At 44.4% G+C, this 25,679-nt stretch overlaps 1 protein-coding gene across 4 annotated transcripts in view; it reads left to right on the top strand.

Moving 5' to 3' along the window:
* LOC108885765 (arginyl-tRNA--protein transferase 1) overlaps positions 1 to 23,635 on the top strand; it is a 46,291-nt gene extending 22,656 nt beyond the window's left edge. For all 4 annotated transcript variants that reach the window (XM_018680195.2, XM_018680198.2, XM_018680197.2 and 1 more), the window contains 4 exons: positions 181 to 362; positions 3,959 to 4,058; positions 16,794 to 16,914; positions 22,747 to 23,635. In XM_018680195.2, the coding sequence (XP_018535711.1) occupies positions 181 to 362; positions 3,959 to 4,058; positions 16,794 to 16,914; positions 22,747 to 22,925 (582 nt within the window). In that variant the 3' untranslated portion in view covers positions 22,926 to 23,635. The remainder of the gene's footprint in view (positions 1 to 180; positions 363 to 3,958; positions 4,059 to 16,793; positions 16,915 to 22,746) is intronic.
* The last annotated feature ends 2,044 nt before the right edge of the window (positions 23,636 to 25,679 follow it).

Below are 25,679 nucleotides of genomic sequence, written 5' to 3'. Positions count from 1 at the left end.
GACAGAGAAAGTAGATCTGTGCAAGAAAGTGAAAATAGTCCTTGTAAATACCACAGTCTCATTCTGCTATGATTTATATGTTTTACATGCAACCTGTATTGCACACAGGAGTGCTATTATTGTTTTGACCAGTGACCACCTTCTCTGTTCTCTGTTCTCCTGTCTTTGCCTCCTCCTCAGGCAGAACATTCTCCAGATGGACCTGAGGTGGGCTACGGCTCCTTCCATCAGCAGTACTGGCTGGACGGACGCATTGTGGCTGTGGGGGTGATTGATATCTTGCCTACCTGTGTGTCCTCTGTCTACCTGTACTACCATCCAGACTTTGCCTCACTGTCTCTGGGCTCCTACTCTGCTCTCAGGTTGGTTCCCTGGGCTTAGACAAGCCACATCATCCCTTCTCTGTTGTTTCAGAAGCCGTCTTAACTTAAATATAATAGATGATAATGGAGATGAGTAGTAGCCTCCTGTGTCATATCAGGGACGGTGTCAGTTCTCATGTTTCATAAAATCAGGACCATATGTTTGTTGCTGTCTGTCACAAAGGGGATGCTGCGATTTGCTCTCATTCTGTCCCTTCCCATCTTTTGCAGCAGATTTCTTGTGACCCAGATTATGATACAAAGGGCAGTTTTGTTCATTTTTTTCCAGATTTCTTTGTTCTCTTTTCTTCTTCCTCCCTTTTCGTTCCCTCATATTTGCCCTGCTCTTAACCTGCTCTCTCCCTGACTCTTGATCTTCTCAGCCCCTCCCAAATTTTTATCTTTCCTTAGAACTGTATACTATAAGTGCCATAATACTGTAGGTTTGGAAAAATACCTCTTTCCTTGCACTTGATTGGTTGAGGCAGTGCTCTGTTTGTGGTTCAGCTGACGACAGTTCTCTCTGCCAAGATGAAATAAGAGAACACACATACACTGCAGGCACACATATCTGCCGTTTCCTGTAAAATGTAACCCAATAATGTGAGAAAGGCTTTTTAAAATATTTCTGCACAGATGTGCGAGACTGGGTGATCTCTTCTTCAAAGTTGGTGTGTACAGGTGTTAGTATGTGAGTTGCAAGTGTTCACTTATGTGTTTATCATGCACTAAGTCAACCTGACAGTTAAAACAGAAAGGCTCTGCTCATATAGAGGGAACACCCTGGTCATCATAAGCACACAGTTCCCCATCACTTATTATTTTAAGAGTCTGACTCCAAGAGCAACACACAGTGCTCGGTGTGTGGAGGAGGCCTTGGAGAAGGGAGCCAGCAGGACTGAAATACTCCCGCTTGTTTACAGACACCAGAACCCAGGCCTTTGATCAGGTCTGGACACTCCCTAGTCTGCTTGGCCTGGCTGTCTCTGTCCAAAACCTATTGTACAGAATGCATGTTCTCACACACACACTTTAAAACTTGTGAAAACATTCATTACATTATGATGGTTTTTCTTCTCCACAGCAAGCCCAAATGGATTGGAACCTGGGCTGTTCATATATAAGTGCACGCCTTTAAAAACAGAAATCACAGAGGAATTACATGTTAAGAACTTTGTTTTATCCTCAGTGTGAACCATGATTTTCTCCCAGTTGTCGTCTGGGAAAACAGGCAGAGAGTTTGGATTATGTTACAGTTGAGGTTAAATGTATATGTTAGGCAAAACAAAAGTACAAAAACAAGTAGAGCAATGTGTGCATTTTGATCTTCTATACAACAGTATGTGCATCCACATGTGATTCAGCAGAGGAAACAGGAGAGGGGGATGTTGAGAAATTTCATGCAGGAGTGAAGCTTCTGCTGCCTCGGGCCCTGTAGAGAGAAGTAGGAGGAGGAGAAGAAAAGAAGCACATAATGAGGTGCCTGAGGCGCTGTGTTGGAAACACAGCTGGTGTCCAACCTGGATCACTTTCTTATGGGGACTCCTGATTATGTTGTGTTGCTGCTGATCCTGGTCCAAGTCCTTAAATATGTAGTATTTGTTGATGTGGCATCCAGTCTGAGATTTTTTTGATATACATGTATATTTTTCCATATGTAAGTGGCAGAGTACACATAGAGCCTGCAGTAAGCCTGTATTAAAATAAGTAAAGCTAATTAGATTTTGGATAGAGGAAATATCAGATTTTAAAATAAATGTAACTTGCATTACAACTTTCTGCAGTTTAAGTTTAAATGTAGAGCTCAAGCAACAGCAACATTTTAGAGGTGTGCTGCACCTGCAAAATGAAGCAGATGCAGAGCAACATTTTTTAAACCCAAAGAGGCTCTGAACACATGGCTTGCTCGCTGCCGCATCCTCTCATAACCTTGATGAAACTGCAGGCTGCTGTTTTGCTTATTTAGCTGTTGTGCTATTCAGTTCACTTGCCTTTAACTCGCTCACAACTTTGTACAGTTCCAGTTTTTAAGAAATCCCGATGGAGCGTCTTTGACAGCTGCTTTGCCGGAGCAAACAAACAGGATGGGAAATGGATCGCTCTCTACATAGCTGATACTTATCCATCAAAAAAGGCCTGGCCCCATCGTGATCCTGCAGCTTCCTCTGGGACATTCCTAGTGTTTTTTATTATATATAAAGAGTACTTACATAAACTGTGTGATTTCAGGCTATTGTCCTTTATTAGAAAATCTTCTGTGTGCTTCCCATCACTACTCACTCACTCTGTATTTTATATCTGGCTAATCAACAGTATTCTTGTAGTGTTTGGTAATGAAATGTTTCCGCATGCATGCGAGGCTGCAGTAAGCACCTCGTGGTGCGCACTATTATGGGCCCTTTGTGTCTGGGTGTGTATGTGTATGCACATCAGTATGAGCGAAGCTGTGCAGGAGCAGAGGGCTTGATAATTGGCTTGTGCTGGAGTGTCAGATGGCTGAAGAGGGGATAATGGCGGACTCAAGCTGCTGCCATGGGGGTGGAGGTGGGGGTGTGAAGGCTTCAAGTGAAGGGGGGCGCAGGGCTTTTTGTGAATGGGCCCCTCATCTCTCTTGACCCCCCTCCCCCAATTCAGGCCTGCCGGGCCCTTTTGTGGAGAGGGGATGGGAACCCAGGAACCTGGCAGCAAGCGGGTGACCTTCTAGCACCTCGCTCTAGCTGCTTCTCTTCTCCCTCCCTTTCTCTTTCTTGACCCTCCTCTTTTATATTCTCCTCCTGCTCTCTCTCTCCCTCTCTCTCCCCCTCCCTGGCTTGGCCTGCTTTGTCCCATGTCTTATTTTTCAGTGCATCTATTTTATTTTAAGGCCTCTTTCTCTCTTAAGTATTGTAAGAAAGGGAATTCTCCCCCTTCATTTAGGCGAGTGAAACACAGAGGGGTGGAAGGAAGAGTGAAACAAAAAGGGAGAAGAAAGAGGAGCTGGAATTTAGTTATGGAATAGTGAAGGAAATGGTGGAGGGAAAGGGGAAAATAGGCTTTTAGTAAAAGGATGCAATTAAGGAAGAAACTATTGGGGAAAAATAAAGCGGGCGAGACATTTACTGTATTTGAAGAAGCTGTATAAATCTTCCAAGTTCTAAATCTTTATTTTACACGCTCTCCCCTTCTTTTTTCACCACCTCCTTTTCTGCTCAAGGGCTCAATGCCGATAGAGAGAAGGCAGTTGTTTTTGTGTAATGAAATGAGACCAAGAAAAGCTGCCTTTTTGAGTGTGGGTGTTTACTTCCTCAGCTCGGGCACTTTTCTAGTCAGAGCTGCTAGTACCGATTTTATTTCTAAATGCCCTCATTTATATTCTGTTTATATACTAACACATTTTACTTTAGTTACACAGACACTTAAATATTGTAATATTATTGATATATCAGCTGCGTGTATACATTTACATCTATAACACACTGAAAAGTGCTCAGCTTTAAATGTCATGAACTTTCATTTAATTTAATTAAAAAAAGAAAGTGTGCTGTTTCTGCATGAAGCATGTGTTTTTCTTTGCAGTACTTCTCTGAGAAGGTGTGTTCATGTGTTTCCCACCACAGGGAGATTGCTTTCACCAGGCAGCTGCAGAAACAGTCCCCCAAGCTGTCCTACTACTACCTGGGCTTTTACATTCACTCCTGTCCCAAGATGCGGTATAAGGTATGCATTGTCTGCCACACACACTTCATGTTTTTCAGCAGCCTCTCCATATGAATAGTTCAGATGATCTTGATGTCGTCACAACCACAAAATTCTGAAAAGATACCTACGTTGATTAAAATGTGTCTCCTTAGATTCATCTTCACATTTTTTCTCCTTGTATCATGGTAATAGTGAGAGGGCTGTTTCAACACCAGATGGACCTGGTGTAGATTAAACCTTTACCTCTCTTGTCTTGACCGTTTGATATCCTGATGGCAATGCTACTACATTTGTGTTTCTCTTGTCTGGCTTGAAATTCTAATTTCTGTACGCTGTTAATTATAACTAGTATAATGATGTACATCTCTAAGCTCAGCGTTGTCGTGTCTCTGTGCTCTGGTTATAATATTTCACTGACACTTCTCTCGCTCCTCAAAATGTCACAGTGATTTATGACTAACATTTTGTTGTACAAGGCCATTTCGCATGAGACAAATGTTTCTGCTCTGTCTGTTTGGGGTTTTAATGTTTCACATTGAGCCTCACTTCCACAACATCTCTCTCTGTACGTGAGAGATGATCTGTGCTGCACTGTCATGTGTAGGAGGACAGACAGTAAAGCAATAAAGTCCAGCTGTTTTTATGGGCACATCTGGATGGTGTGGCAGTGTCACTTTCAAGAAATGTGTTGATCCCTCTCCCATACTATTTACATTTCTGTCAGTCTGTCTCCTTCCTCCCTGAACTGGTCCTCACCTCTCAGGCCAGTGACTAAATTGGCTTGTGCCTCTGATTGCTTTCACATAATGTACGTTCCTGTCATCCTGAGAGGCATTAAATGTCCCAACTGCCTGCTTATGAAGGAAGAGGAACACCCCCCATTTCCTCCTCTACTTTTGTTGTTATAGGTGCAAAGGCCTCAACAGGGGCCTACCTATACTTTTTTCATTTTCTTTTCCACATGAATCCTGGCACTTAATTTTTTACGTATCACAGTTTTGCTGTTTGTCAGTGTGTTCATTTTCGTGACTTGTATCAGGGAGCATAGTGGATTAATGATAGATGCTTTACCTTAAAGATTAATTGTTTGAAACAACTTAAAGATAGATAAGGAATGCCATGTCAGGGATCTTTTGTCTCTATTGGATAACATAATATATACACTCAAATACACAAACTTAAACAGCTGATTCATACACAGCACACCTTAAGGTTAAAAAAACAGAGATAAATGAAAGTGGATTTGACGGAGTAAATCGCAGTATAGACTGAGAGTATGAGAGAAAAAAGGGATGGAGGGGAGGCACAGACAAGGAAGAGGACAAGGCTGCTGAAGACATTAAAGGTTGAGAGAAAGGTCACACTCACAGCAGCAGCAGCAGCAGTGACACACATGCACAGATATATGCTTATTTTTACACAAGTGCAGCTGATGTACTGTGGAAACTTTTACATAAATGTATAATGTATGTATGTGCACATACACACAGGAGCAACTCCTCACAAACATGCTCACATTCACACCAAACACCACTTAAAGATCTATAGCTTCAGGAGGATAGGGAAAGAAAGGAAGTCCATTCATCTTTTTTCTCTCTCATTCATCTACTAATTCGACTATTTCTCTGTCATTTCATTCAGATGTTCCCAGAGCTTGTTCTTGCCCATGGGAGACTGATGTCTTGTTGGGGATTATGGCAACGTGCCACATCTTTTTATCCATTTACATCTTGTTTTAGGGTTTGCATAATGCTTTGCCCAGTTTCTCAGTTTAGGAGTCTGTGTATGGAATGCATGTGAGTGTGTTTGCGCTGTTTATGTGTGTGTGTGTTGAATGTTGATCACGCTGTTTGTCTGAGAACCCTGTTACCACAGCACCTAACCCCCCCTGTACTGGCATTTACTCCCCCAACCCCCCATATCTGCTCTTGTGTGTTTGCCATTGCAGCGTCTTGTTCACAACCTCCCCACTTCTTCCTATTTCACTCTTGGGGAGGAGCACAGAACAAGGGTGAGAAGGTTGCCCAGTTCCCACCTATGGGCTCTCACACTCCCACAGAAATACACCCGCGCTCTAACACACTCTCAGCACATGCACCGTGTCTCGCTCCATTGTCTGATTTGCATATGAGCCCAAGTAGTTAATTAATGCACGGACATACTGTGGAATTGTTCAAGTCTCTAAAATGGGGGAGCCCCTAAACTCCACTGTCATTGTGTTGGAGGTTTGCTGGTTTCTGGATCTCAGTCCTGCTGCTTGCCTCTTTAAGGACCAAAACACCAGCACTTGAACCCTGCTGGACACCACTCAAACTCCTTCAACACCACTCCCTCTTTCCATTTTATCCATCTACCACCTCCTTTCCACTTGCCTCTTCTTTGGGAACTCTCTGTACCCATCACTTTCTGACACTGTGTCCTCAGTAATGTGGACACATTAAAAAAAAAAAAAAATCAATAATTTCCCTCCATTTTGGCCTTGTCAACATACTTCACCAGACAACAGAAGGAAAAAGAAGAGAATGTATTATTTATTGTTGGATCATTTTAATTTGGACAGCAACATTTTAAAGAAAAGTCTGAAAAGTGTGTTTGATGAACTTTGATTCTAATTACAGTCAAGAAATCAATCTAATCTTCATTAATGTCGTGGCCTGAATCTCACTTGTAAAGGCCTTACTTCACACGACATGCTGAGAGGAATACTAAAAAATATCTAAAACCAGTTTCCTCTCTGTGGAATTTCACATAATTGTTCATACAGCTCTCTCATTCCCTGAGGAGCAATAGAACTGCATTATTTATGTAACTGACACCAGCAGCATTGTTAAAGGCTTTTTGTGGTGACTCTATATAGCATTCATAGACATTTAAAAGTAGTAGTAAGGTAACACTTTCAGCCTCCACCTGAGCTGTTCTTTTGTGTTGAGGATGGGGCTACAGTCTAAGAGTGGACTGACTCTGTTTTCATTTTGGTATATTCTGTACTGTGTTGGGAAGAAAGTCCTTTCTGTCAGGTCACACTCTGCATCCCCAGGGGAACAGCTCCATGTGCGATGGGTTGAAAACTTCGTAGCAGTGCCAAAGCCTGGACATGGTCCCGCAGAGCAGCCTTAAAGGGTCCTAGAAGACTTGGAGTCCGGCCAGTAACAGGGGGCTGCCTGGCCAGTGTCAGACCTTTTCCTTTGTTCTCAAAGCTGGGACGAAGCGTCCCACAGTGCCTTGCTGGTTTGGCTGGTGGGTTCAGGGTTAGACGTGACATCCTGCCCCTGGCTCCTGTCCCTGGTCCTTTGGCCCTCCCTGGCCCTCTGATGTTGAGCTGCAAAGAGCAGAAGGTGAAGCTGTTGGAGGCTAAATGAGACCAAAGGTCTTGGCCCTCCTGCCACTCTTCTTTTTTTCACATTGCCTCTCATGTGTAGCTAAAAGTCATCTGAAATAACCGCTCTCATGACTTCAGACAGAGAGTCAGAGACTTTGTGGCTTAGAGAGCAAAATTCTCTGCCTTGTTGATATTTGTCTGAAATGTCATGAGGCACATTTGTAGCTTGTTTGCATCATTTGTGGTCAAATGTGACACCGGTGACAGGAGCACACACACATTTCTTGGGGCTGCCCTAATGAAAAAGCCTGCATGCTCAGTAAACTCCTGGCATCAAGACATGCTGCAGTAGGCCTATATCTGGATACATGATTTATAATATTTAATGTTTTCTTATAGTACCTGAGGTTGAGTTCAGCTCCTGACATGATCCGCATTAGGATGTTGATCCTGAACCATATAACAGCTGCCTTAATCTGTGCTTGAACTCGCATGTTTTTCTCACCGTATTTTATTCCCTTGTCCTCCAATAACTCCACCGTCCAGCTTCAGCAGCTCACAAAACATACTGAAGAGTTTCATTCACTTTCATTTGATACATTTCCACGTTTTATTCTGGACAGAACAAAGAATAAAAGATGCATGCCACGTTGTAGTGATTTTCCATTTCTCTGCAGATGTGTGTATGTGTGAGCACTTATCTGTGTCAGTTACTTTTAAGTACTGAGTAAGCAGACTTTGATGATAACAAACGAGGCAGTCACCCACTTGGCTTTACCAGTCTGCAGTACCTGATCCAAACAGATGAAACAAGTGTGGCATACATGCACGTACACACACACATTTGCAGAGTACACACACAGACAGAATACCCAGTTTTACCCACTCACTGAGGGAGTGAGAGAGTTACATGAAGTGGCTCTTACTCTTGTTATTATTGTTCACAGTGAAAGAATGTCTCGCTCTGAGCCCAGGAAACCATTAAATTTTCCACAGAGGGGAAGAAAGAAGGAGTGAGCAAAATGAGTGAAAGGAGGAGGAAGAGGGCAGATGGAGAAAGAAAAAAAAGGAGTGACAAAATGTGTGCCAAATGAGAAAAGGAGGCAAGATGAAAAGGATTATTCGTTTCCCGGTGGTACTTCACTGACTTTTAAAGAGCCCTTTCGCGGCAGCTGCACCTCCGTTCCCTTTCAACCCAACTCCTCCTCGTCCACAAACAACAAACAGTGACACAGAGCCGGTCAGTTCTCCAGCAACGGCCAGCAGTTTTCCACATGGCCAAAGCTTTTGAATTCGGCAGACCTGAAATGAATCCATCCAGGTGTCAGCAGCCACCGTGTGGAAAGTATGTCAGGATACTACTGATAAAAGAATTTGATGTTAGTTTCAGTCACTTGCTGCTATGCTAATATTGGCCTTAATCAGCGCGTGCCTGCAGGCTTTTCTGTCACCTGCTGCATGACAACAATTAAACATGACAAAGTACCTCCCAGCTCAGGCATGTACAACAGACCTCATTTTCTCAGGACACACAAACACACACCTGCACACAGATGTTTTTCAAAGTTGAATTGTGATCAGTACTAAAGGTTTTTCACACCCTTTGTTCTTTTTCTCACTGATTTACATCATTGCAGTGCCATTAGTGACCAGCAGCACACTGCATGTTAATGAAATGAGCCTCTCTCTCAGACGGTTCCCTCTCCTCTGCAGGTACGCAGTGGCAGGTTATAACATGCTAAAAGGCTCCAAGCCACAGCTATCAGGACTCTGCATGCATGTTATTTTCAGTGAAGGGGCCCATTCAGACAGTATGTTATGTGTACGTGTGTGACCTCACATTCTATGTGTCACTTGTACATCGGGGCAGATTAAGAGTGACAGTGAGTGAGTTTGAGGCATCCAGAGGTGTTTTTCCCACAGAGGCCCCTACCCCTTTGTACCATACGATAGTACACAGGGTTTTTTTTAAGGAAGTGTGGGATTTGCTCATAAGGGCATTGCTCTCTTATGTATTTTGTTTGTTATTGTTGTTCTTCCTGCATAAATGTTATAACCCTTTGATAGGTTTTGTTGAGTTGCATTGCTAAAGTTTACAGTGTGCAGCGGTGTTTGTTTGGAACCGTGGGTTTACGCTTCACAGGTCCGACAGGTCCGGGCACAGTGCAGCCACCCCTTTTTCCTCTTTCTATTCCCCTGTTTTTGTTTCCATTCTTCTTTCAGCAACTGTTCAAGAAACCAGCCACCATGCTGGTTGGGATGAAAGATTGATAGAGAGAGGAGGGATCAGACTAAAAAAACTTTCAAGTGATTTCATTCAGAGATAAAACATGGCAACACATTTTGTTCATTTAGTCTCCTGTTATTACTGCACTAGTGGGCAGGACTGACTCTGATCCTGTTCCTCCAATTGTCATATCTGCATGCTAAGATGCACTGAGTCACAATGGCTCAAACAGAGGTGGTGGTGAGTGCAGCCTTGCATGTTGAAACCGATGGCCCTGCTCATGTGTTTACCACCATACTTTTGTTTCATTAGCCCTTTCTTTCTTTTTCCTGTGAACTTTTTCTTAGATGAAACAATAATCACTTGGTTTTTAAAAGGCATTTTTCTGCTATGCCAGTAACAGTACCTTCCAACAATCCTCATGTTTGAAAACCTGCGCCCATCAAAATAAGATCAAACCCAACCAGGCCCATTTTCACCTTTTCTGTGAAATTTATAAGCTAAAGCATACCTCGTTCACTGCCTTCCAGCTCTCTCCCCTCCCCCCGTCTTAAATTGGAGCCTTTCTGACAGAAACAGCGTTGTTTGATTTAGCTCGACAGGAGACCACCAACAGTGAACCTCTCAGCAGAAACATTTGTTTAAAGTTTTTGATAATTTCTCTTCTCTTTTATGCCTCATCATCTTTTTTTGTTTTCCCTCTGTCCTGCCACGGTTGTGTTTTTAACAAATCATTAACAGACTGCAACGCGGTCTGGGGGCAGCCACTGCTTGGCACCCCATAGGACGAGTGCTGACAGGGTGAGGGTCTGAGGGAGCACAGTTCAAGGGGTCAGGTCAGACGATTCAGTCTTGCTGTGGGTGGACGGATGGAGCTGGATGAAGGCGGGTGGCGGGAGGGTAAGAGCGAGGGGGAGGTGCGAAGGTCACAAGGGCGAAAATGAGAGTTTAGAGGTGTGTCATGCTGAGCTGATCCAGAGCCCTCTAGCTGCCAGCCTGAGGTGTTTGCCTTGCCATTAACTTCACCATTATTTATTTTCAAACCTGCTGCAGCTGCGCCGCTTTGTCTGAAGGGCCTGGTTTCTTTTTGGAAAGAGAACACATTCAGATCTTTGATAAGCACCACTGGACAGAATGAGCTGGTTTCATGAATGCAGTAAGACATTTATTCAGTGTGGGTGGATGGACTCTGGTTCGGTTTTGCACTTAGAAGTTTGAGGTGGGGTTTTAAGACCAAGATTAGGGGCTGCGGATCAGACTGCAAGTCAGTAAGCTGCGGTCTGTGTCAGACAGGCGTTACAGCTCGCCTGCCCGCCATAAAGCCAGAGGAGATAAAGAGATAAAAGTGCCCAGTCTGTGAGCTGATGCCCATAAAAGCGCTGCCATTGGTTCTCAGGGCTCCGTCGAAATGCGATCCTGTAAAAATATTTTCTCCTCATTAACCTGTCATCCGTGGAGCCGTGACGCATAGCCAGGCGAGGGAGTGCAGGGACGGAGTTGGGTGGGTGGAGGGGATTGTGGGGGTTGTCTAGGGGCCCAAGGGGGAGACTTACCAGCCTGGAAGCTTTATTTGAAGGTTGTCTTGTGGTAATGTGTTGAGTAGGGTGAAAAGGCCCTGGTGGGCCCCGAGTGTTTAAACAGCAGCAGTTAGCGTAAATCTCCCCAAACGCAGACCCCAGACATGTTCAGGGCACTCACACACATACCTCAACACACACACACACACACACACAAATGCATATGTACATATTGTCACAGACTGTGGTGAAAGTGCATCTGTGTGGGCCACTATTCTGAGATACAACTTGTTTGGACATGTCTTTCATTGGTGCTGTCCCTCTGTCCAGTCTGCTCGGTTTTAGTGTTATTTGTCTAGCTGCATTTGTGTTTGTGTGAGCTGCGCTGTTTACTTGTGTCCGTCAGCAGCCAGAGGCCCTCCAGCCGTGGCCCTGTGTCTGGGCAGAATGGTCTTAAGACGATAGAGGGGGTGTATTGTGAGAGCTATATGTTTGAGAGAGGGTACGGATGTAGGGATCAAGGCCTGTGTTTATTGTTTTTTGGCTAAGATTGGCTGAATGTGACCCTAGGTCAAAGTGCTGGCCCGGGCCAGCCTAGGTTAAATCTGCCTGGCTCTGGGTCACACTAGGCCTCTTTGTATACTCTCTGAATCCAGACATGTCCTGCATGACAACCAGCTGAATAATGTACTGCGACGAGACCACAAATGTGACACGGTGACCGTATTTGTCTGTTTGGGTCAAATGTCCATTTCTCTCTGAGAGTGCATGACCAATATGTAATCCTGACATAATATCCTATTGACTATTGTGTTCATGCTTGACCCACTATATTATAAAACAGGCTCTTTTTTGTATTGCTTGTTATTTTTGGATGATGAATCTTTTGCCAGAGCCAAACAGTGCAAGGTCTAACATTAGTGACCTCATCTATTCTGCGACCAGCCTTACATCACACTCCTGGAGCCGCTCTGTCTCACACTGAAGTAGGTGTTCAGTTGACCAACAGATTATTGGAGAATTAAATGCTCTTTGCCAAACAGATTTGAACTGTACTGATTCTGTTAATGAGAATAGACCCATTGAGACTGCATTCAGACTTGCACGGTGCCTGACTTGTGCACACACTTACACAGGGACACATCAGCTAGAGGTAGGGTGGGTGAAAACTCAGCTGGAGATATGAGCAGGAAATCAGCAGCAGATGTGGGTGTAAAGTAATGCAGATGGAGGCAGGGAAACCCTCTTACTAGGACGACGAGTCCACCTCCGCAGTCCCCGGGTCTTTCCTCCATCAGGCCTGAAAGAGGATCACTTTGAACCATGACACTGCTGTGTGACTACAAGACACAGAGTGAGATCCTTTAAAAGTCTCCCTCTAATGGAAGATGTGATAGCACCTCAGGTCTCCCTCATAAGAGCAGGGCAGTGGATTTTAATATTATTGGGAGTTATAAAAAAATACTGTGTCATAAGGTAATAAAAGGCAAGAGAAATTCTTAGACATTTTCTATTTTCTCATTATATTGATTAATGTTTACTATGTTCTCATCACACTCTGCTAAAGGCCAAATATCTAAGTAGATCGGATTAATTGTTTTATCTGATCAATTGTCCAAAAACCATTTTTGAAACAGAAAAGCAGCCAATCTTTACATTTAAGAAGCTGAAACCAGAGAATGATTGTTTGACATTTTTGGTTGAAAAATGACTGAAAAGATTAATTCATTTTCAAAATAAATCTAATCTTATCTCATGCTAATTAATGAATTCTTCCTTGTTCCACACAAACCCATTGTTACTGTTTTTAACTGCTAGCTTAACTTCAACCAACCAGCCAAACAAAGTCTGAATTTTTACTTGTCCGCCATTTTGGACAAGCTCTAGACACTTTTGGCTGATAGTCTGGCTTGATGAAAGTTTTTACACAGACCAAACTCATATGTCTGCCTCCTACTCAGGCAGGGAGGAAGAAAAGAAGCAGAAGGCAAAAGAGGTGTAGGTTTTCATGAGGATTCCTTGGCTCAAGTTAAACACTCGATTTATGTGTCTGATTAATTGCTTTTCATATAAATCACAGGTGTAGGCCTGGGGCATCCCTCCCTGCCGTGAGGTGTCTGAGAAAACAAGACAGAAATGGGGAGGAAAGGGTGCACAATGAAGGAGAGGAACAATGTGACAGTTATGTGTTGGAGTCGATGAGTTGGTAATAAAGTTCATTCTGACAGCAGGGCCTCGGCTGTCTGTGAGTAAAGTCTGTGTGGCCTGAAAAGAGTGAATGATGCTGTGTCACCAAGGAGCTCAGAGTGATGATAGATCTGCAAAGTATTGTGTAACTCTGTGTCAAGCCCTGTGGAGAAATGTGTTTATTTACTTCTGATGATGGAGATGTGTAATTGTTTACACTGGGGCAGCTTGTTATTCAAATGAGTAATTTTCCTCTCTGCCTTGTTAAAGTTCAGTTCACTGGGAAAGCTGCACTGTAGAAGATTGCTTTCCCATAAACAGTGACCTCTGCATGTTCATTAGCCAACGCATAGCAAAGCTCTGGATTTATATGTTGGAGAGCATTCTGTCACTTGTAAATGTACAGTTTCGATTTTGTTAAACTTCTCCCTCTTTATGTGACCACTATTAAACGCAGCTCTTTATTCCCCTCTCATCTGTTTTTTCTGTTGTCTTCATCTCACCACCACCCCCCCCACCCCTTTTCTGTCTCTTTCCAAACCCTCCCTTTTCATCCCCGGCCTCCAACATCCTCTCTCAGTGCTGTTCTGGCACTGAGACTGCTCCTATCACTTTCATCAGCTCGCCTCAGTCTATATCTCATTGATGTTAAATACCATCCCTTTGCTCATCTGCACCTAATTTTCTCTTGTCCCTCCCTGTCTTCCTCCTATCTCCATCTCATTCCTCACACCTCTGATGGCAGCCAAGCCTATCCGCTGAAGTTTGTACGTTCCCTTCTCTCTCCAGTTGTTTGTTCATCCTCCGTCTCTCCTTCTGTGTCTCTGAACGAGCCTTTCAGAGGTTGTCAGTCGTCGGCATCACCTCCATATCCGTCTGAACTTGCGAGCAAGGAAAGGAGGGAAAGATGGTGATGGATTGGTTGGTGTGGGAGGCTTTGAGCATTTAGAAAAGGAGGAATAGAGCCACTGAAGAGAGGAGGTCTAAACCTTAGTCTGGAAAGAATCATCCTGGTTATCTGTTGAGTGGCTGGGTAGCCCTCATTGGAGCTGAGTGGACACATTAAAAAACACACATATGCTTACACAAAAAACCTTATCACATAGCTTTGTGGCCATTTACACGTACACATACTCCTGCCATCACTTCCTGTGGCCTCTCACAGCCCCTCAGTGACATTGACTTTGTAGGAATAGGCAATTTTTCTCTCTTCCAGCTATTAAATTGGTTGCACTTTGCACATCGGTCTCCTCTATAAAGGATCTAAGTTTGAGGAAACCATTACTGCATTCTCTGTTGGTATAAGTAACTGTTAGAAAAAGAGATGGATGTTGTGAGCGAGCTGAGGAAAAAGCAGAAAACACAGGGCTGAAGACGAGCCAAGGAAGCTGCAGGGGCAGCTGTGAATTACAGGGCCTTCAAGCCAACCTGGGGAAGGAAAAAAATAAGAGGGAAGATAAAGAAAGTCAGTGGTGAGCTCAGTCTTTACTTTCAGTCCAATAAAAGAAAGAAGCTGATAGATAGGTAGTGGCAAATCAAGCTTTTCTTTTCCCTCGTCTTTCTTCTTTTCTCTCTCCTCTGTCCAGACCACTAATAGCTGTGTCCTTTCATACTCTTCATCCCACTCTGTATCCTTTTTTTCTTTTCAGGGGGAGAATTGAGGAATTGTGCCTGTGCCATAAGCAGACTCTGGGCCTCATTTTGGTTAGACAGGCCTCTCTCTCTCTCTCTGCTGAAGCTTTACAGCAAAGGACTGGATGTATCATTTTGGACTGTAGACACAAAACATAGGCCTTCACCTTATTTCTTTTACAAATGCACCATGATACAAGGGACAGGAAACGCAACAGCTTTTCTTCTTCTCCTTGTATGTTGTCTTTCATTCTTCTTCCATTGCTCTCACTCTTTTCACTTTAAAGGCTAGCTATATGCATTCACACCTCTGTTTGTGCGGTTTCTCCCGCTGCCCATCCAGGTTGAGTTTAGGTTCAACGTTATGGGCTCATTGTGTTTCTACTGCTGAGCAGGTGTGTGTGTGTGTGTTCTGCATATAGAGGTGTGACCCACTGCAGTGTTGAAGGAGTTTATAGAGGTGAGGCAGAGTGTGAGAGTGTCAGGCTGACTGTGCTGACAGTTGTGGAAGCCTGTAGGTTGTTAGGACATGGAGAGCATCCGATCAATGTGTGTGTCCGTTGTGGCTACAGATTCGTAGCATTCCACCACCATCCATCTGTTAGCAGAAGCACTTAAAGCATGTTTCTGCCTTTTGCTTCACTCTGAATTTTTTCCCCCTTCACAGCCTGTACACTGGTATTGGCCTGTGTGATTTCTTTCATGACTGTATTCTTCTGTGATACATTTTTTCCTCTTACCTGTCCCCCCTTTACTTAATTATGGGGCAGAGCACAAAGGTGGCCCTAGATGAGGACATCACCTTTAGGGGAAATCCTGGCTATCAGTGTATCCCTCTCATTCTTCATTTTTCATGGCATCCTCTCCTGCATGTAAAAACAGGCAGCATATTTTCCATATAGGCCCACTGACAGATGGGTGGTGGTCAGAGTGCCTGTCTAGCAACAGCATTTAAAGTGATGGTATTTCCTTTGTCTTGCTTACTTTGAGTTCCTCATGACAGTGGTGTTTTTTCTTTTTGTTGTTTAAGTTTAATCACTCAGCACTTTTTGACCTCAGTTGTGTATAAAACGTGTGCTCATGAAGTGCTGGAGTCCATGTCCTACAGTTTAATGTCTCATAAACTATAAATATTATTGTGTGTGTTGAGACAGTGCAGCGGGCCTGTTGCAGGCGCCTGCTTGTTTACAGAGCTATCTCGGCAGTTTGTATTTGTTTGGAGTCATGTGATAGAACGCAGGTCTTTTTTTCCTCCTCCTTTCTGTTCATTCAACCCCTCACTCATTTTTTGTTTCCTTGCCCTGCAGCTGTTTTTGTTCAGCGTGGTTTATTTTCCATCCAATACGTTAGGTCAAATACAGACTTGTACCCATTTCACAAGCACACATTACAATACGCTCGTGTGTTTACATTTCCTGCTCAACACTGAAGATGACAAAACACTCCTCAAGCAAACAACTTAAACAGAGCAAAGTTCGATCCAGGTCTCAACCCTCATCCTGACCCTGAAGTCCGTTTACAACTCTTCAAACGTTTAATCCTGAAGGGTCACTATTGTGAAAGAGGTGTTACTGGGGCCTGCAACAAATGATTATTATTCGTTACTGTTTTATTTGTCAGTAATGTTTTTAGATGAGGGCATTAATAATGTGCAAAATCAAAGATTACATCTTCAAGTTGCTTCAGTAAAAATCTTACAATATTGAGTTTATGGAAATATAACAACAGCAGGATCCTTTCATTTAAGAAGCTGTGTTAAGCAAATGTTTGGCATTTTCTGTTGAAAATTGAATTGATTAATCAACAATAAATAATAAATCCTTTTAGCAGGAGGTGTGACCCCCTCTCTCTGTCCCCTTTTCACTCCCCAGGGGCAGTACCGGCCTTCAGACCTCCTGTGCCCAGAGACCTATGTTTGGGTACCTATAGAGAGATGCCTACCACACCTGGAGAACTCCCGCTATGCTCGTTTCAACCAGGATCCTGATGCAGGTACAACTATGCACCACTCTCCACTCTGTTGTTTTTATTATTCATTTGAGAAAGCACATTTATCCCATGCAGTTCATACATTACTAACATACTACTGCTGCTGTGAGCTCAGTCTTCTACCCTTCAGTTCTTTTTACATGCTGTTCTGGATGAACCCATGAACCTTGTCTTAACATCTGATCCTGTTTCACTGTGATGGTGCATTGAAAACTGTGGGCTTGTTCCAAAGCAGAGCGCAGTCACTGAACGTGGGTAAGCCGAGGGCCAGCGGCTCTGATCACACAGTCTTCTCTCCCCGTGATGCTTCAGTGTGGTCAGAGCAGGGCCAGTGCTGTCGTTATGGAAGGGCCATGTTGTCATTAGATGAATAGTGATATCAGTGGTAATAAACCGCATGTGGAAGGTAGACTGGCAGACGCCCATTGCCTGGACTGTCAGGGTTACAGACTGGGGCCAGGGGGAGTGTAAGTGAGTTTGAAAGTCTTGACAGGAGAGTTCTGAATGATTTTCTGCATAGGCCAGAAAGCCTGATGTATTCTCTGTCTCTGTATTTCTCTTCTGCGCACCGTCCTGTGTTGATTCTGCATTTTTGTGCTCTAGGTGGTTTTAGCCGAAAATGCAGGAAGATTCCTGCAGCTCCCACATAAACCAAACTCAACTTGTGTGCATCATATGCGAACAGAGACTCACACCTCATGTGGACTTTGTGGACATTGCCCAGCTTGTGAAATTACTGCAGGAGGAGATTGTTGCCACATTGTGCATGGGTTTGAACATGTACATTCATACACATGCTGTGGATATTGTAAGTGCTTGTTACTTGATTGATTGGGTGTACAGAGGTCAGCCATCTCTTGTTTACTCTTCCCCATTAATCTGCATCACCAAGCAGGCACCAAACAGGAAAGAGCCACTGATAGACACTAATAGGAGATGTGAGAGGACAAGAATTTGATTGTCAGGTAAACAGGGACTGATGGATGGAGGGCAAGAGAGGGAGTAATAGAAGAACAGATAGAGGGGAGGAGGGTGTGTGTGTGTGATAAAAATGATTTTATAGAAATGAGAAGTGAAGGGGAGGGAGGCTGGTGGCTGTTTGCTGGCACTAGAAGAGAGAGCAGTACCATAAAATGGAAGATAGATTGACAGGGAGGTAGAGGAGGAATATATGAAGGTAGAGAGACAGATTGTTGTAGTGAGGTCATACTTGGACTCTGCCGTGCAGAGAGGTAAAAACCAGCACTCATAATGAACTTCAACATAAAAAACTTCTATGGCACACATGCCTCTTTTCTTTGTCCCCTACTGCAGGGGTCAGATTGTGTGATGAGGTAAAGTTTGTGAGCAGTGAGTGCACCATCTATAAAGAATCTAAATCTTAACACATGTCTTAAGGAAATAAGGATTCTGCACCTTTTTGTAATTTCCTGGCGAGCTTTTGTTGTTGACTCATGTGATGGTGAAAGCACCACACCCAGGAGAAGTAAGGGCATTTGAAAGACCATTAGTAGGCCGGCCATTTACAACATTGCCATTAACAGCTTAGCTAGTGGTAGGTCTGACCTTTTCTTGTCAATCATACCCTTAATGCCTGAGTAGGCACAAATTACTGAGGACAAAGTGGCGGCCTCAGAGCCGACCAATTTCACCATGGCCAGTGTATGTTTGTGTGTCTGTGGCTCTTGTGGTGCCTCAATTCCTGCGTGGACTGTTGATCTTGGATGGAGCCGGACATTATTTCAGGCCTAGCTGTCCAAATGCAGTGTCATTATATTTCAGTGCTAGCTGTCTCGATGGTTGCCAAGCTTGTGGGGTTGAACTGCGGCTAAAGATGGTCTCTGCCAGACTAGCGGCGGTGTGGAGGCTTCTGTCTTCTCCTGAAAAACGCCCAGTGGTCAGTCAGTCACCAGGTCAGCCTGCCCCATGTCATCATCAGGTTAGCAGCATGGCACACTGTTGAGGCTTGTGGCCCAGGCCAAATTGGCCGTTTATCAATGTGTGGCTTGTTTTTGGCCTAAATAAAGACATGTTGCAATCTGTTTTTAAGTCCTGGGGCAGTCCTGACTGCATGTAATGGTGTTGGAATCTCCAGTGTATCTTTTAGGAATTATTGCCGTTTCATTTATTTAGCTGCAGTAGTAAAGATTAGGATTAGGTTTAAGTTCAGCCATATAAATGATAGCAAAGATCTAAAAACAAACAACTTGACAGAAATTGGTGTTAAAGAAATTTCAATTTTCACCAAAACTGCCTGTAAAATCCCCATTAACTCCATGTCAGGCCTGTTTTAAGACCTCAAACTCCAAGCTTCACCCAGGGGTGAATGAGAACTGGGGTGCTGAATGTGCATTCAGATTGTCAGGGTGACTGGGTTACAGAGCTGTCCTAATGAGGTGTGAGAAGACAGCTAATCTAAAGTTTACACAACTCTGTCCATAGCAGGCTCACACTGATTACATGCCTGTTGCTGACACATGGAGGGCCCTAGGGCCTTGTTGTGGCCTCTCACAAATGTACATACAGAATGCACACACACAGTCTACACAGCACATATGTAACTTCTCTCACACACATTCTTAATCAGTGTGTACTCAGCAGAGACAGACGTAGGGGCATTGCCCGCTCAGCAGGATAAACACTTGCAAAAATGTGTGACACAAGTAGTCACCCCCGCGCTCCTTAAGTGCGTCCAGCAGGCGCCAACTACGATGCACAAAATTACATATTGCGTATACACACTACGCTGAGTTGCATTAAGTAAAATATCTCAAATGTTTAAGTGATATGTTCTCACTCTGTCGGTCTCTCTTTCATGTCTGATTCACTTCTCATCAAGCTGATTGACTCTGAGATCCTCAGTATCTGTGCTTTCAGCAAGGCACAGGCCTAAACATTAGGTGGGGGAGACAGTGCTAGCCTGACAGCACCCACCCATTACCCCCAAGCCCCCCTGCTCTCTCCACTTTATTTCTATCTTTTACAGTATACACTTTCATATCTTGTCTCACTGTCAGAGCCACTTGCTCTGCTCTTCACCAGGCTTTCTGCTCCTCAGCCCGACTTGCATTAATGTTCTCATTCAGAGTGGAGGGGAGACAGATATCACTCCTCTCTCTTTCTTGTGTTATAAAGCAGGGGGTGGGCTTTTTTCCGGATCTGCTGCACTTTTCACCACTGTGGAACTTTCCCCCCTTTTTAATAATAATTCTAATGATAATATCCTTATAATCCAGAGGAATTCTCTTGTTGCTTTCTCCTCTCTGGAGGTCAAAATTCATGGTCAGCTACAGAGATTCAGGGTCAGCTGGACGGATGTGCGCTAACACAGGGGCTTGAACCAAAGTCCTCCAGTCAATGAGTAGTCTTCTTACTCACTACACCACAGTTTTGGCCTTTTCTTTTCAAAAGTAAGCCCTATTTTGGATTTGCAACACTGGGTCATAGTAAGCGGTCATAACCTGATGGCCTGCCATTGACCAGCGTCCGGTGTTAAGCAAGTGTTTTGAAAGTTTGAGATGGATGGGAAGAGAGAGAGGAGCGTGGCGAAGTGTCAAGGCCCCAGGCCTCGGCCCTGACCCTCTCACTCCCCGGCCGACCCTCACCACTCCTCTTCCCCCCGACCCTTGAACCCCGACCCTGAGGAGCTGTGACCTCAGAGCGGCGTGTCACTGAACGTCCGGTGGGCCTGACGGGAACAGGGTCTGGAGCTACTCAAAATGAAGAGGGGGGCATGGATGGAGGACAGAGTGAGTGAAGAAGAAGAAAAGGAAAGTTGTTTATGTGAGGAGCGGATGTTTGGATTGCTTTGAGTGAGAGAGAGGGAGAGATGGGGCCTCCAGACTGCCTTAAAGCTACATGCTGTGATCCATTTTGGTCTGTAAAATGTTCACTACTTCATATCTGTGCAAGGGGACAGTGGTGCTTTAGAGCAGTGTCACATACTGGAGTGGACAAGTGTAACTTTGCGTAACTGTTGTGTAAGTGGGCTGTCACACTGATAAAAAACATGAAGAGGCACAAAGTGCTTAGAGAGACAATACTGAAGGCAGCTTAACTTATTAAAGAAGCATCCAACGTTTAAATATTTTCATCAGGACACTTAAATTCTTTGTGGACTGAAACTGTGATCATGTGGAAGTTACATAACATGTTTACATCTTTTGAAATCCTTTTCCCCACATGGTGAGAGTTAACATACTGCTGATTTTCTTCATTTAAAAGTTTGTATCAAGCATTCTTCATTTAAATGACTCAGCAGTTTTTAGGGAAGAGTGGGGAACAGAGTGGTTAGGGCATTACTGAGCAGGGAAATGAGGCTGATAAATAAAACATGAATCCACATCTTGGTAGAAATATGAAAATATCGTGATGGAGATGGGGGTGTGAGGAGGAGCCTCAGGGCTTTATGTCTGTATCCAGCTCTCTTCTTTCCTCCGGCTTGTTTTTCAGGTTGTGGGACATGAATATTTGCCCAAACCGACTGGATTCTGTCCTCATTTAGCCATGGTCCATTTCAATGATACTTTAGATCTGTAGCAATTTAACTGATCAACCACCACACAAGTCGCCAGGGTCCAGTGCCTTTCTAAACTGGAGATCCCTTTTAACATCTGGCACAACTTTTTTTTGCAACTTTCCGCTCTATTATCTTGTTTTCCCAGTTGATTTGGTGATCAGGTGGGATTTGGCCGCAAAGTGGTGAATATTTTAGGAAATAGGCAGAAAAGCGTGCGTTCACATCACTCTTACCACCTGGGTGCTCAGCTGTGAGCCACATGGGTTGTAGTCAGGGGGAACAGTAGTGGCGAGTAGCAGGCCCTGAGCTCTATTAATACCAAATCTAACTCGCTCCCGTTTGACTGATGTGTCGCCACGGGCCTGGCAAGTCAGTTCACTCCACTCTGCAGCCTGGCCGGCCTCAAGTTTTCTTTTCATCTGCTTCCTCTCAGCTAGGCCAGACCAGGATTGCCCCAGACAGGACAGGCTGAACGGATGAAATATTACGTGTAGAGTGTGTGGGGGATGTGCATTTTAGAAGGCACAATATAAATTTTACATTTGAGGCTTTTTTTGAAAGCAGAATGTTTGGGAAAGATGTGGACTAAGAAAGTAGAAAGCATTTTAAGAGGGCAATTAGAGTGACTAGAGCTGGGATGTTATTCAGTAGAGAGACATGAAATACATATTGAGGTTCTAGTGAATGACAGCAAAGAAAGGACTCCATAGTTGTTACTGGACTGGGATGATGATTAACGCTAACAATGGATTTTTAGACAGTGTTTTTGGGTTAGGTTGGCTCAGTCGACTCCCTGCTGTGTTACCCCTTGCATGTCCTCTTGGCGCCAGCTGTGGGCAGCTTGGCTTTGCCTCTCACTCCTGGAGGCAGCGGTTTTAGTGTCAGAGCAAGGGTCATCGTTTCTCATCCTTTTTTCCATCGGACTCTCCAGAGGACCGTTCTTAGCTCCTGCACACGCACACTTTTGAGATTAGCAGTGTTTTCACTGGTTGATGGGAGCTGGCAGTGCCTGACACCGGACCTAATGAGATGCTGAGTTTGGCAAGCCAGTGGGGAGCAAGGCCCCTTAAACAAGGCCAGCGAACGAGCCTGCGCACGCACCACCGTGACTCCAGGTTTAGGGCATATTGGAATTAGTGCTGCTGGGGGAAAAATGCTTTCTGCCCCTCCAACAACTTCTCGGAATAATGGTGTATCCCTGCCAAGTCACCCAGAGGTTAACTCAAATGAGCGAGGGAAAATAAGGACAATGTTTATTGTGCTTGATGTCTGTGCTGGTCCTTATTATGTTCTCATGTGTTCCTGTTTGTGTCCAGGAGATGCTCGGGCGCTGAAGGATGTGGGCAGAGCGCTGGTGCTATACAGACGTGCCGTCATGCCCTATGCTGCCTACTCCCGCAAACGCAAGGGCTCCAGCGACGAGGCCGAGGTGCAGCAGTACGGCGGCTTGGTTGGCCAGGACTGTGCTGAAAGGATCTTGCTGTACCGCGCCTAAACATACAGCATCACACCACTGCACCTTTTTAATAAACATGAAAACACACCTCTCAGCAATGTCTATTTCTGTTTCTCTATGTCTGTGTGTCTCCCTCACTGTCTGTGAAAGTGCTTTCTGCTGCCCCTGTAGTCTCACCATGCTTCACTCTACACAGGCTGGAACAGTGCAGTAGCCATCATATGTATATACCCATTCACCCATTGGCCTCATACAGCAGTCATGTCTCATTTACATTTATTTGATGATTTTAATAAACTCAACATAAACAACCATTCTCAGTTTAGCTTTTGTGCATGCTTTTGTTCGATTTGACTCCATACAGGGACCAGACCCTTGTGAGTTACTTTAATATCATGTGTTCAGCACTTTGATTTTTTTGCACCATCCCCAATACTGTACGATTAAGTAATGATGTTGTAAAGGAGCATTTAGCCACACACAGGTCTCCTCTGAACAGACACGGGTTTGGATTTATGTCCTTTGAATGTCCAGTGATTTTGAAGGTGGTTTTCAGTTGCTTGCATTACAGAAAACTTCAAGCTTGTACTACACCACAGCATTGTTACGATTTTTATCACTGGGTTTATGTAAAGCAAACGCTCACTGTTTTCAATGTTTTCGTCTGTTATATTTATAGCTTTATTTGCTTTTCTTTTAATATTGACACTGTTATTTTTGGTTGAACCAAATAAAGGGGTTATATATTCCCTGCTTGGACCTTGTCACTTTCCTTTGCATGCAAATTATGCAACACAACCCTGAATCCACAGGCAGCAGATCATTCTGGGAACAGGCCAATAAGTCATCAAGCATCCTCTTGCTGGCACTGTGTAGATTTTTACACATACAGTAGTAAGCTCATGTCTTGCAAAGCACTTGCACACCCAGAGATAAGTGCTTAAGTTGCACTTGTTGAACTGGGCCAAGCAACAGGTGTTAGATATATGAGCTGGCAGAACACAAATGTGAATGGCCTCTTGCCCTCAAAACAGAGTGTCAACAGCAGCGCAGCTCTCAGCCAGGGAATGGCTCGGCTGAGCCAAGAGAGCCCGGTGTCAGCAGGCAGGCCTCAGGTCTTACAGCACAGGCGGACATGCTTTTAACTACATATTTTAACCACACGAGCTGCTGAGATCATGGCAGCAGCTCAGGAGCTTAATAGCACTTCTCTGTTGAGTTGATTTTGGTGGTTTTAACATGCTAGAGGTGATTTCTGCAAAGTTAAGTCGAAAAAGCAGCAGGCAGCAGAGATCCTGTCTTTGCACAACCTGTGTATGTAGCCATCATATCAGACATCATATTCACACTCATGGTGACTCAGTAACCCAGGTTCCCTCAAATAAAGATCCTATGAAAAAATCTTGCCATTATATGACAGTTACAGACCAGGTTACAGACCAGACCACAAGTGACCAGGCTCGATTTAAACCCAGGTCACTGTAGTAAGGTCTCAGCCTTGATTCATGTTACCTGCTCTACCAGGTGAGCTCCCGAGCACACTTTTCTCTGACGTTTGTCCCTGTTCTCTGCGCATGTGTGGGTTACCCGCTAATTATTTCACGCTATTCCGCTGACCTGCAGGTGGCGGTAAGGAGTCACGTAGCGGAGAAATGCGCCATGAAATGCAGTGAAGGAAAAACGGAACGCTGCCTAACGTGGAGATTAAACGCAGGTTTCAACCCTTCAAAGAAAAACTGGCTTCATAAATGATTTGTGCGACAGAAAACAGAATGAACACGTTTGTCAAAGCTCAAGGAAACACGCAGTGCAGCTTGGTGAGTAACACTGACTGAACAGAAACTTTGTTCATAAAACACCACAGACACTTTTTCATTTTCTGCAGCAACAACAGTCAAGAAAATGGTTGATAAGCAGCGTCTTTGGCAGCTTTGCCAACCATGTGTTAAACATGAAGAATCTAAAATGATGCCACATCCTACATTCATTCAGAGAAGGTTGTTGTTCTTCTCAGGGATTCGTGCCAGGTGTTCACATGATGCAAGGAAGTCCATGAGTGGTGGCCGCTCTTATGTCCAGATGTGGTGTAAGACCAGCAACAGTGGAGTGAAGACTGGACGAGACCTCCTCCAGGTACACTAAAAACTCAGTCTCACAAACGTATTTCTTTGGTGTTTAGCCAAGTTGTACCCAGCTGCGTAAACCTGCTCCTCAAGATGCTGTTTCTCTTGGTCGATGGACAAATGCAGTCAGTAGTTACAGTTGCAGCCCGAACCACAGGCCAATAAGTGTCGGCTTGACCCCGGTCTAGGCTTGTATTTGTGCGACAGCTCTGCTCTTCAGTGCGGCCTGACCTGCCACACATTCAGCCAGCCTTCCTGTCTGCACCCAAACCTGAGAAAACAGTTGAGAGAGTCAGTCTCTCCAGTTTAAACTCAACCCTGGTTTAAGAGCAGCCTGTGTCCTCAGGAATTAGAATGGATTGACAGGCTAATTCTCCAAGAAGGGAACACTGACGCTGGCTAGCGGCCATGTTGGATTCACTGTTTCTCTCCCACATTAGGCATGCTTCCCCTCGGACTTAATGTGCACACACATAGACACACACACACACGCCTGGCACTGTCATGAGTGGTTAGTCTTGGTGGACGCCACACATGCGGACATGTGCCAGTGCTGTGGTGGACCTCTTTCTGTCAAAACAAGTGGCCTGGACCAGTCGGCTATTTTATAATGAGTCCATACTGCCACAAGACGCAGCATGGCAGGGTTTGGACGTTACTCTGGTGTAGA

The sequence above is a fragment of the Lates calcarifer genome, linkage group LG16_LG22 (assembly GCF_001640805.2).
Source record: "Lates calcarifer isolate ASB-BC8 linkage group LG16_LG22, TLL_Latcal_v3, whole genome shotgun sequence".
In the NCBI taxonomy this organism is placed as follows: Eukaryota; Metazoa; Chordata; class Actinopteri; family Centropomidae; genus Lates; species Lates calcarifer.
The sequence above is the reverse complement of the archived record's forward strand: the minus strand, read 5'-3'. Positions and strand labels throughout refer to the sequence as shown.